Source organism: Trichosurus vulpecula, chromosome 6 (genome assembly GCF_011100635.1).
Source record: "Trichosurus vulpecula isolate mTriVul1 chromosome 6, mTriVul1.pri, whole genome shotgun sequence".
NCBI classification, from domain to species: Eukaryota; Metazoa; Chordata; class Mammalia; order Diprotodontia; family Phalangeridae; genus Trichosurus; species Trichosurus vulpecula.
This window is the reverse complement of record NC_050578.1, coordinates 99078278-99091618: the sequence shown is the minus strand read 5'-3', so window position 1 is coordinate 99091618 and position 13341 is coordinate 99078278. Positions and strand designations below refer to the sequence as shown.

The 13341-nt window shown below is 39.7% G+C and overlaps 1 protein-coding gene across 1 annotated transcript in view; it reads right to left on the bottom strand.

The window, feature by feature from the left end:
• Positions 1–3791: 3791 nt before the first annotated feature.
• The window catches only part of DCHS2 (dachsous cadherin-related 2), a 323005-nt gene continuing 313455 nt past the window's right edge, over positions 3792–13341 (bottom strand). The window contains exons 17-20 of the mRNA XM_036762311.1: positions 12864–12994; positions 11158–11441; positions 9669–9807; positions 3792–6435 (exon numbers count right to left, since the gene is read on the bottom strand). Of these exons, the coding sequence (XP_036618206.1) occupies positions 3815–6435; positions 9669–9807; positions 11158–11441; positions 12864–12994 (3175 nt within the window). The 3' untranslated portion in view covers positions 3792–3814. The remainder of the gene's footprint in view (positions 6436–9668; positions 9808–11157; positions 11442–12863; positions 12995–13341) is intronic.

Here is a 13341-nt window from a genome sequence, read left to right as displayed (position 1 = left end):
AGTAACCTAGAACAGATGAGGCAAGTTAATATTAAACTTGAAGGAAAACTGTACAAATTATATTGTTTACTTAAGAAAAGAAAAGGACCCCAGTTGAAAAGGCTGACACATGATTTATTGCAGACACTTAACTCACATATTCACATTTTTAACCTCAACCACACTTGAAGCAGCAGCATGTTGGCCAGTGTGGCTCTGAGTATTTGATATGGTATTAGTAAAGCTATCAATTAAAAAAAAATCCCCACTGAAACTTGGTAACAAGTGACTCAAAACAATGAGCATCTTCAGCTCTTACAAAATGTCTAGGAAAACAAACGTAGACTCATATCCAGCATGAGTAATAAATCACAAAAGAACACACTTAGATGAGCAAGCATACAATTTGTGGAAGAGTTGGGGAGAACAAACTGTGTATAGACAGGAGGAGAAGAAATGTTGATGCTATCAGCATGACAAAGAGCAAATGACGCCTTCCTTGTAGCGGACAAGCAGAGTATGTGGCCAAAGAGAACTTCCATTATAATGAATGTAGACACAAACAATTTCCCCCACTCTTTTGCTATGTTCCAGTGAAATTTTGAAAGGAATCAATGAGAGATTGGATACTGTAAAGTTGCCAGGGGAAGTGGTAGAGTCTTCTTCCCTAGAGACTTTTAATACCTCCATATGTCAGCGATGTTTGAAATGCAGTCCTCCTGATTCGGAGTTAGGACTGTTATACCTAGTCAAGGTCTAGTCCAAGAGTACTTATCTTCTTTTATGTCATGGACCCATTTGGCAGACTATTAAAACTAATGGACCAACTTTTTGGAGATTTTTTCAAAATTCATAATCCACAGATGCTGAATTTCAGTTAGAGATTATTGAAAACAAAGATATAATTCTGCCCCATCCAAGTTCACAGACCCTGCTGAACTATATCCATGGACAAGGGTAAGAACTTCATTTTCTATAATCCGTAGGTATTTATTTTGTGATTCCATTAAAGAGGAAAACTCAAGACACCAATCCATTCTTTGGGATGAAGTATTAGGACAGTCATGATGGGTGTCCACAGATCTTCTAATGATGACTCATTCTGTTAACTGAATTTGCTAATGCTTCATGGAATATTTATGGTGTTACTAATATATACAATGCCCTATCTGTTCCACCTGAAAATCATCAATTTCTTCTTTCTAGTAAACAGAAGTAAGTATCCCTTGGACAATACTAAGGATGGAGAGCCAGTGTGTTGCAGTGAGATGGGTGCTGCATTTGTCATTGGGTGAGGCCTAGGTTCAAAGCCTACTTCTGACCTAGCTGTGTGACTGTGAACATCACTTTACCTCTGTGACTGAGTTCATTTCCTCACCTGCAAAGTGGAGACAAAAATACTTGTAGCACCTACCTCACAGGGTTGTTGTGAGGCCTGTATTATACCATTTTGTAGAGGAAGAAAATGGACCCAGAATAGTTAGCTATTTTAGTGAGTTACTGGGCAAAGATCAGAACTCACAGTGCATGCATTTTCTATATGTAGCCTTGTCTACTAAGTCCTGCTCCCATGAATATCAGTGAAAGAATAAGACACAGTTGTTCAGTTGTTCAATCATGTATGATCTCTTGTGACTCCATGATAAGACACAGAGACACAACTAATTTCATAGGTCAGCTTTGAAGGGAGTTGCCTCATGTGTCCTGTAAATTTTGTTTTATGATTCTGTGAACTACTGCCATGACGTCTGAAACACTTATCTCTCCCCCATTGGATTCAAGAGAAGGATCCGTATGCCAAAGAAAACCACCCCAGAGAGGTAGTGAGCTAAAAAGGCAATATTCTTAGAAGAATGCTTATTTCTGGCAGTGAAGGGATGTAGGGGCTCTAGGTGTTACAGGGAAAAGAGTACTGGACAAGGAAAAAGGAATTGTGGGTTTTAGTGCTAGCTCTAGAATTAAATTTGGGGAGGGGATTTCCCTTTTGTGGGTTGAATTATAGCTCGCTGGAGAGGTCTAGAACTTTGCCCCAGGGCACTGGTAGTATTGGCATCCCTTTAGCCAGCAGAAAGAACTGATCTTAGCATCTAGTTATCATGAATAACCCATTCAAATAGGAAGCTACAAAATAACCTGCCTTCTCTGTCAGTCATATCCTAGGTGAGTTACTCTCTGGTTCAGTACTGCCTTGCATCTTCCTCCAATGGTGGCTTTCTCAGCATTGGTTTGGGGTATTCCAAGCTATTATGACTTTTCCTGACAGGGTACTGTCTTAGAATTTCTCCCATTGTAAAACCTGGCGTCCCAAGGTCTTACGTCTCTCATTCTCAACAACATTTGTTTCAGTAAGTTCATTTGAGGATAGTGTTTGTGTCGTTGCCCCAGGAACCAGAACTGTTTCATATGGTTCTCCTTGGGAATCCATTTTCCATGTCTGTAAAACGAAGGTAGTGAACTGAGTGATCTCAAAGACTTTCTCCTTCATCTCTAAGGAATTCTAAGTTCTCTGCTTCATCCTGTGAAACAGTGAAATCAAAAGGCAGAATATGCCAATAATCCAACACCATCTGCTATGCCTATAATCCATCTATACAAAGCCAAAGTACTGACTGCACCACTGAACACAAGTTCAGCTGAGCAAATGGTAATTAGATTATACTGTAAGAAGACAGAAAGTATGCTTTTGTAGCTCATTTTAAACTTTTAGTAGAAAAAATTTATACAAAAATCTTAATTTTAAAAAATACCATTAAATCATTCTAACTAGGAAATTATATGAATAGCTAATTCCATCATTCTAGTTTGTTTTTTATCTACATAAATTTGCCACTGTTAAAACAGTGCATAAATTATTTGTTCTCTGTTTACCACAAGTAACTGCAGTGTCTAGAAAAAAAATAAAATGAGTTTTCATAAATTAATCTCCAAAGTTTCACATCTATACATGTGTCCTGTCATAAGAAGCAAGAAAAGAAACAAAAAGAAAAAAGAAAATATACTCAGATCTCTTTGGAAAGAAGTCCAAGGAAGTTTATCATGTGAGAGGTTTAACCCAGTAGTTTAGGCATTACTCTTGGACCCATACCAAGAACAGACACGCTTGGTTCATTTAATCAAACAAAAGCAACTGGGAAACGCTCTTCCTTTTTTTTTTGGCATAGACTGATGGCTAATTCCATTCTTTTTTTCTCATTCATCTCCCTAGAGATGATGGTGCCTGTCACTTCTACAGTCATTATAAGGCTCTACTAATGGAATAGGCTGGCATGGAAGGTGGAAAGGGAAGGCAAATTAAGAAGTGAGTCTTTAGGTATCAATTATCTTGATGTAAAGTGTAATGTTAGAGAGCCACAAATAGTCCAATTACCTAAGCTGCTCAATCTCTATGGTCATCCTAACCAAAGGTAAACCTGATAACGCTCTTGTCTCACGTGTTTAGAAGAAGTTAGACCTCTTACTAAGATCACAGAGTGCCACAGAAAACTTTAAAGTTGTTTGCAGGGCACTCATGTCCATCAGGCCATTTCACCTTCTGAACTTATTTTCTGTACAAACTGCAAAGTACAACAGTACGAATTGTTTATTCTGAAGGTGTGAGTACTGGCAGGTGAAGACAAGAGTCAGACATTGGGCAGTTTGTCAATAAGTCTGGGAGAGAGTTTAGAAGATGAAATGGGGTGCTGTATAAACTCAGACTGAAATGGGTCATATTCTCTCAGCTATGAAAAAAATCGCCCTGAGGAGTTTGGTTGGAAATATTGGGTTTTTTGTTTTTGTTTTTGTTTTAGTATACTCCTTCTTGAATAAAAGTATCCTGGGGCTCAATGCCAAGGTTTCACAGCCGGACTTCTTCTTCTGCCCTAGGCCCATGGGCTGTCCTGACTAGGCATGTTCCTAATAATCCAGCATCTGGCAACAGGGGAGATGCAACAGGAGACTGCATGGTCAGCAGGGAAAGAGAAGGAGAAAAACTGGGGGTCATGGCAGCCGGTGGATAGTGAAGGTGCTGGTGAAGGGGAGAACGTGGGTATTTCTTGAATGCTTTCCCTGGTGAGAGGCTTGGCATTCGTGGTGGTACTGCCTTTATGCCGGGCTGCGCTACTGATGTGATCAAAGGTGGTGGGAAAACGAAAGATTTCTTCCCCTGTGGTAATCCAGGCACCTGCAAATGTTCGTCTTTAAGCTTTGCAATATCATTGAAGACAGAAGAAAGAGGCTGAAACTGAGGCTCCCAGTTGAGAAGGTAATCCCAGTCACAGCTGCTTCTTGGATCTTTAGTGGGAGCTTCTAAAGTCATGAGAGACCCATACCTTGAGTCCTGATCATTTGAAATAAAGATATACTCTCTCCTACTATCTTCCACGAGGGCTTTCTCTTTCATTCTGTGGAGTGTCTGGGGCAGCATTTTATTCTGAGCATAAATGGCATCACACCTTTCTCTTACACCATCAAAGGTGAAACTGCTCTCTAAGGTCTCGGTGGTGATCACCACATCCGTTTCCCCAGATAGGCAAGAGAGCTGGTCAGAGTCTCTGGGTATTCCAGAATCTGGCACCCGAGACCCTCGGTCACTCAGAACTGAGCCAGAGCCCTTTCGGCAGGGATGTTCATTGATCCTCTTGATCTCTTCATCCTCGGCAGTATCTCCTTCCACTGAGCAGTGGCCACTTGAGTCCGAATGCCTGCATGGATTCGCCATATCCTTTTTCTCTCTCATATCTACTAAATTCAACCATTCAGACATGGAGCCTATGGGAAGAATGCCATTGCCCACATCTGGAACTTTCTGGGAGTCCTTGAGGATGCTGGGATCACTAGTCAGGCTCAGATTACTAGGTGAGGATGAGGATACTTTTTTTTCCCCACAGGAGTTCACTGCATCTTTTCGTTTATATCTTAAAATCAGGGCAACAAGGCTGATGACCAAGAGCAGGAATATGATGATGGAGGCTGTGAGGCTGATTGAAAGGTTATTAGCAGACAGTGCATAGTGTCCTCCCTGAGCGAAAGAGGACATATTTACAAAGATGGTACAAGAGGAGGACTTGGAGTCCATTTTGGGACCATGTGCTATTACCTTCATTTCAATGATGTCATCTTTCCTGATGTTGCTTCCCATAAAGGGAGAGTCTCCAATCCAATAGACATTTCCACTGGTTTTATTAATGGATAAGAATGTTGATGAAGTTGCAAGAGTATAAAGCACAAGTCCATCAATTCCAGCATCAGCATCAGATGCTTCTACTTTGCCAATAACCTGTCTTATGTGATGAATCTCTGGAAGACTAAAGAAATACTGGTCTTGTGTGAAAATAGGTTCGTATTCATCAATTCCTTCAACATCCACTTGGACCATCAAAGTAGCTTTGGCCTCACCTTTGTCTTCTGCCTGAACAATGAAGCAGTGTTTATTTTCACTTTCATAGTCTAAGATTTGCTTGGCATAGATATCCCCTGTTAATGGGTCAATAAAAAACAGGTCATGATCTTGAGTGATTCCATGATTCACCAAACAGGATGACTGAATCGAATATGTTAGATGTCCATAAGGACCAGCATCAAAATCCAAGGCATGTGCTGTACACATGACAGAGAAATTAGGCAGATTTTCAGGGACAACACAGTTCAAACTTGAGAACATGAACTGGGGGGCATGGTCATTGTCATCTAGGACACTGATAGATACCACTGAGAAAGCAAAATTATTTGTTCCCCTATTCGAGGCTTGGACAGTTAAAGTGAAAATCAATGTGTCCTCATAATCCAAGGGTTTAATCAGATCTATTGCTCCAGTTTCCTCATTGACTTGGAAATGTCCTCTTTCATTTCCTGAGATGATGGCATAGGTGACTTTGGAATTGGCTCCAATGTCATGGTCTTTTGCTGAGACCACAACGATCTGACTACCAACAGGTAGACTTTCCTTAACATGGGCATGGTATTCTGGAGAGCTGAATATTGGTGGATTATCATTGGCATCAAGCACATCTATTAATACAATGGCTGTAGAATTCAATGGGGGATGACCACGATCAGAAGCTAGAATGATGAGTTCATGATGGGCCATAGTTTCTCTGTCTAGAGGGTGGCTCAGCACAAGGTGACCAACACGCTTGTAAGGAGATCCTAAGGGAATTACATGAGTTTCTACATGGAAAGTGTTCTGCAAATTACTGCTGATGATAGAATACTCAACATGTGTGTTTTCATGGGTCCAGTCATGGTCAACAGCGGAAAATGTGAGCAGAGTGGTCCCAATGACTGCATCTTCACTCACGGTGATGTTATAGTTCTCCATTGTGAACTGAGGGGCATGGTTGTTCACATCTTGAATTTCTATTTCCACCAAAGTAAGGGATGTCAAACAAGGGGTTCCACCATCTTTGGCTTCCACAAGAAGCTGAATTGTTGATGTTTTGTCCAGAAGCATCACAGGTTTGACAGTAAATATGGAGCCTGAAAAATAAGAACCATAACCATGTTTCCTGTGAGTTTAGATTTGAGGTATCTATTCAACAAAATTATTCATTCAATACAAATATTTACTGAAAAAGAGTTGTACATATAGCACCATGTTACTTGCTATCATGTTTACCATTAACCACTCATAAAAGCATAGGACAAATTAGGGCTCAATTGTTATTAGATTTTTTTTTAAAAGCACATAAGTTAGATGCATTATAGTGTATATGTTTGCATGTAAAAGTCTGATTATATGTGTGCATATGTATGCATGCATGTATATATGTATGTATGTATGTATGTATGTATGTATATTGGCAGCCAGGTGTCACAATGGATAGAGTACCAGGCACGCAGTCTGGAAGACTCATTTTCCTGAGCTCAAATCTGGCCTCAGACACTTACTAACTGTGTGACTCCGATAAGTCACTTAACCCTGTCAGCCTGTTTCCTCATCTGTAAAATGAGTTGGAGAAGGAAATGGCAAACCATTCCAGGGTCTTTGCCAAGAAAACCCCAAATGGGGTCATGGAGAGTCAGACACGACTGAAATGACTGATCGAAGTGTAGTTATGTATGTGTGTATGTGTGTGTATGTCTACATATGTTTTTTTTTTCTCTAGCGTAAAAGGAGTTTGTAGAGAAATGCTACCTGCATGAGGGGCAGTATTGCATGGTAAATGGAATGCCAGACTAGTAGTGAGGAGACCTGGGTTTGAATTCTGTCTCAGGCACCACATGGGTCATTATGGGCAAGTTATTTAACTTCCCATTGCCTCAAATCCCCCTTATCTAAAAAGTGAACAATAATATTCATACGTCTGTGATAAGGAAAATGGTTCACAAGCCTTAAAGTGCCACGTACATGTGTGCCGCCGCGGCTGTTGTTGCTGTACTTTGTTCAGCTCGTTTCCTTCACCCAGGTGGCCAGAATCCATTGGAACACTTGATGAGGCATCTGGGACATGGGAGTGGGGTGCAGGTGGGCAGTGACATAGAGACCACAGAACTATGTAGCTGTGGGATTGACCTTGAGTAAGTTATTTTATTTCTCTGGGCCTTAAGTCTCCTATTCCACTAAAAGCAAGGCATTGGAACTGATGGAGTCTAAGGTCCTTTCTGGCTGTGAAATAATTTTGTTTTATAGTCTGCTTCAGGATCCTCAGGATCCAGCATGTTATATAAGCTAGTGGCTAGAAGGAAATTCTACAGATAAATTCTCATGTGCAATTGGGATTATCCAGTCATTCATCTGGAAATAGAAGGGTCAGGGTTCAGAGGTCACCTAGTCTGACCCTTTAATTTTACAGATTAGGAAACTGAGGCCAGGGAGGAAAAAGTTACTTGTCCAAGGTTAACCAGGCATTAGGCATCAGAGGCCAAGTTTGAACCCAGGTCTTCTGAATTTTCTCACCACTCGTAAAAACTATGTAAAATTTTGTATAGTTAGTTTAAAGTCAAAATTGTGGGACAGGTGAGTTTTAGGGGCAGCTAAAAGTTATCTCACATAGCTTGGTAAAAGGTCTTAGGTCATGTAAAACAGACCAACATGGCAATTCTTTATAAAGACTGTAGGAACAGGTACTGTAATGTAAGAAAATGATGTTGAAAAGAATTCTCTAAAGGATGCTGTTGTGCCTTTCCCAAAAGGTCAATGTGAAATTTATTCATAGTATTGTTTTTTTTATCAGTAACCTATGATTTCTGTATCTCATTGTGGCTAGAAATAGGTAACAAATGACATAGTCATATGATGTCACATATATGAATAGTATAGAAACATGGAAAATATGTTTAGGTTAAAAACTGAAATGTTCATTTCCATTGGAGTTTCATTAATAATGAAATCAAATTAAAATAGTTTAAAAGTATTTGGTTTTTAACAAATAGGGTCTATTCAATTATATATGTATATAAATTTGCATAGCACACCTGTCCTGGATAGAGAAAATTGGGAAGTTCAATGTGGCTGCTAAGCTTTGATTTAAGCACCAAGAAAATGGAGTGTAACTTTTTCCATCAAGCTGGGCGGGGGTGAGGGGCAAAGATTCAGTACTCATCAAGTGGTTCTTTAAAAAAAAAAGAAAGAAAAGAAAGGAAAGGAAAGATACGATGTGTCCCAATACCTAAAATTGGCTTCCTCTTCTTTCTTCCCCTCCCCCGCAAGATTGGGGCTGGTTGTCTGGCCATGCCATCTGCCAAACACACCAGTGCTCAGGCTGCATGCTGTCTTTTGTGATTTTCTTTTCTCTTCAAGTTATCATTTATATTTATTTTAACAATATTTCCTTTATAGAAAGGTTTTGGGGCAGGCCCAATAACATAATTTTACCCAGGCCTTTTATTCCCCCCAAGATATGATCTTGTCGGAGAATATTATATCTTACAAAACTCAGTTTCAAGTATTCGTCCACAATTTTCATTGTTTAACCATCTAGATAAAGTTTTAACTATACCAGTTATCATCAGTAACTACAAAGCTTCCCGTGACCGCAAAAGTATGTATAATATAGCAATAATATGTAAGAACCTTGCAGGAAGCACATTATCCAGAATACCAAATGTTACCGAAGATTTCTGGTTCTTTTCTCCTTTTGTTTTTTAATGGTATAAAAAGACAAAGATGGTTCAACTTTGGAAGGTACATCTGAGGCTTTATAATTCATCCCCCTTCATTTTATGGTTGAGAAAGCCGAGGCCCAGAAAGGGCAGGTGACTTACCAGAAGTCATATAGGTAATAGATGTCAGCGGCAGAATTTGAACCCAACTCCTCAGACTCCTGAGGCAGTGCTCTCAATTTTATCATACTGACAATGCTACAATGGACTACATTGTACCTGGCCTGAAGCTAAACAAAGTCTCTAGGAACATTAGTGCTTCAGCTCTAGACCAATGCCCTTGATTGAAAAGTCTGACTCAGGCCACAGTCTTGGGATGTTTACTGGAATTGTACTTGGTTTTGTGAGCAAACAGTGTTACTGTCTTGGGTACCATAAGCCTTTGTGTACTTGAAATATAGTCACCGATCCTCTATGTCTTTCCAGGTATGGCTAAGGTGTAACAGGAAAAACAGCACCAGATCTGGAGCCCCGGACTTCCAGATTAACAGGAATTTTGTGGCTTTACTTCAGTGAATGCAAGCCAAGCCACATTTGGAAGAGAGGTTTTCCATTTCCCACTCTGTGATTGAATCTGATGAATTCTTCAGGCTCTGAAAACAACTCACCATTCTGGGGGTCAATTGAAAATCCTTCAGCAGAAGAAAGGATTTTGTAGGAAACCTTCCCATCAAATCCTGTGTCCTGATCTGTGGCTGACATGGTCAATATGGAGGATCCTACAGGTGTCATTTCAGGCAGTGTGACCTGTATCCAAAAGAGAAAAAAAAGATGAAGAGGACATAGTTTGCTTATGGACTAAACATATTTTCCTGGGCAAATGATAACTGGTGTGTTTTTGTTGAGGAAATATTATCCAGTGCCTTTCTTTGGAAATGCTACTTCTCCTGATTTCCTTAAGCTGAAATAACTTTGCTGAGTTGAGATATTAAAAGATAAAGGCAGAAAAGTTCCAGGATTCAGGGTGAACTTTGCCTTATTAACTCCATCTTTTTGAGATTTCATTTTGACCTATTTTCTTTCCAAAACAGATCCATAGGTTAGAGGAGATTCAATCTCTCTCTCTCTCTCTCTCTCTCTCTCTCTCTCTCTCTCTCTCTCTCTCTCTCTCTCCTCCCCCTCTCTCTCCTCTCTCTCTCCCCTCTATCTCTTCTCTCTTTCTCCTCTCTCTCTCTCTTTCTCCTCTCTCTCTCTTTCTCCTCTCTCTCTCTCTTTCTCCTCTCTCTCTCTCTTTCTCCTCTCTCTCTCTCTTTCTCCTCTCTCTCTCTCTCTCTCTCTCTCTCTCTCCCTCTCTCTCTCTCTCTCTCTCTATTTCTGTCTCTCTCTCCTCCCTCTCTCTCTCCTCTCTCTCTCTCTCTTCTCTCTCTCTCTCCTTCCTCTTTCTCTCTCTCTGTCTCTTCCCTCACCCACAAACCACTAAGGCTCCTGGGAGTATTACAATTTCTTCCCACGCTGTCTTTATGTTTGCACTATGCATTTATAATATGGAAGGATCCTGGAGGCCATTCTGAAGTGGTAAATTGTTGTCTGCCATTCTCCCTAGTCCTGAAAATGTCTGAAAAATCAAACATCACTGCGTGTCTTATCCAGTAGATTATGCTCATGATTAGTTGCTTCTGCAATAAGCTATCTAGAACATTCACAAAATATGCTTAGAAAAGAAAAGATTCTCTTCCCTCCAACATTTTTATGGATGCAAAGCTTGAATGAATAGCAGATGATGCAACTGTCCTCAATTTACAAAAACTGAAGCCTTCATGTTGAAGTGAAGCAAAAATCCTGTTAGTATCATTGCAAACGTTAGGCATTTTACTAAAAAAAGAGGGGGGAGTATCAAAAATAATCTCTAACAACTCTGGGAGAGCCCTAGCCATGTGCGAAGAGGTTGGTGTGGGTTTTGCACGAGAGGGAAATTAAATGAAATTTTTAACTCGAGCTGTAGTCAAATTAACCACACCTCTTGCGTTATTTAATATTAAATATTCAGTAGAGTATGTTACTGAATGGTGCCTGCCTATGCCATTCTCCAGTGATAGAGACCTTGGACTATTCCCTACACTCCTGAGCTTGGTATCCATACAACTGTAACCTTATTACCTGATAGAAATCTTGGGGAAATAGTGGGGGGTTGTCATTGACATCCATAACATAGATCATGAATGCAGCTTCTGTGTGGTGCACGGAGTCCGAAACTTCAACTAGTAGCTCATATTCATGTCCTCCTTCAAAATCCAACGGCTTTGCCAGCATAACTGCTCCAGTGTTGTCAATTGCAAATCTACTCCCAGGGTTACCCCCCTTAGTGAAACTGAAGACAAGAGCAGGACTTGAATCTCTGTCATGAGCATACACTCGGGTCACGATAGAACCAAGTGGAATACCTGTAAAAGTGACAACCATAGTCAGCCATCATTAAAACCTATTTATGATCATATGACCGTAAATGCACCTTTATCTTGACCCTTTACTGGCATGCTCTCTGGTGCTCAGTTTCATCTGAATAGAAGAAAGGTTCTAAAAGGCATACTAAAAGATGTGCCTCTGAAGCGGGGTTAGAAGAGAAGATATAATTAGTATTAATAAACATTTTAAAATACTCTAGGAATACCTAACCCCAAGACTCATGAGACATTCCAGAAGGCCCAGAACACTTACAGTGTGCCAGTTAAGACACATAGTTCTTGTAACAAAATTCTGAGTTCCTTAGGTAAGATTTTGTGTTCTCTAAAGTAGTCCTATATACTTTAAGGCTGTAATTACATCAGTGGAACGCATTCCAATGATACCAATGGCAAGCTGCCCTCTCCTTTCTTGGAGATCTCTCTAATATATCACCTTGTAGATAGGGAGGGGATCTTCTTTACATTAAATGTTTATAAACTACACAGCAGCAGGTTCCCTTTTCCACTCTTCTTAGGGATGCACAAAGAAAGAGCTGGGGGGGAAATGCCAAACTTGTTAGAACTTCTGTTGCAGAGTCTGATAGATTTTTGTCTTAGGAAGAGGTTGAATACATTGAAATGATTGGCAGAGACAGCAGATTTAAGACCCATATCACCTACAAGGAGAAGTAGTACATAAATATATATGTGTGTGTGTGTGTGCATACATGTATATATGTACGTATGCATATATACATGCATGCGCATATATACACATGTGTGTATATATACCATGCACATATAGATATATGTGTATATATACATGCATATATGTGGGTAATATAAACATATGTGCATATTTATTTCATATATATTTATGAAAAATTCTCAGTCTTTATCATCAAAATGGCATTAATGTCTAGTGACTGCTCTCTTCAGCTATCTTGGGAGAAAACAGTTGACAATATGGCCCTGGAAACTATTCCCCCACCCACTTCCTCGGGCTTTATGTTATTGACCTTTTGTACTGACACAAGTTCCCAGAGGGCCAATTTAGCCAGAAAGTTATATCCCTCTAGAGCAGGAATATTTAATCTGGGATTTGTGAAATTTTAAAGAAAAATTGATCATTTATTTCAATATAACTGACTTCAATTTAATTCTCATATATTATTTTAGGCATTGAAAAACATATTCAAAAAACATTATTCTGATAAAGGGTCCACAGGATTCACTAGACTCCCAAAGTGCTCTATGATGTAATTAGGCCTTTAGATACATGATCAACTAAATATGGCTCTCTATAAGTAATTGAACTTTAACTGCTCTTGGTGGGGATAGCCCAATTAGAATAAGGACATCCATTTTAGGTTCTCCAATTAAGAGGAATCAAAGGCACAGTCTTATGTTTTCCACACTTACTTTCTGGAACTTCTATTCGTTCAGAGGGGAGGAAGGCTGGAATGTTATCATTGAGATCTACCACTTGGATTTTGACCATAGCTGTAGCAGAAAGCCTGGGCATCCCTTTATCAGCAGCTTGTACAACCAAGCTAGTTTGAGGAAAAAATTGGAATGAAGAAAAACAACATTAATATTAAATATGCAGAAGAAAATGAAAAATGAGCTGACGAGCTACTTAATTTTTTCCCCTGGCACTGCTTTTTCCAAATCACATTTTTGAAAAAAGAAGTATATATTTTGACACAAGAATGAGAAACTGGAATTTATTTTTGACGGGTTTGGATAATCAAGTCCAACAAGTCCCAAGATATTAAAATGTGTTATGTCAAAACAAATGAATAACTTCTAGGAGACAGCCTTTTTTCCTCTCCCAAAAAGAGCTCAGCGTACTGAATAAAGAAATGCCTCCAAGAATACTCTTCATGCCTTCTCCAAT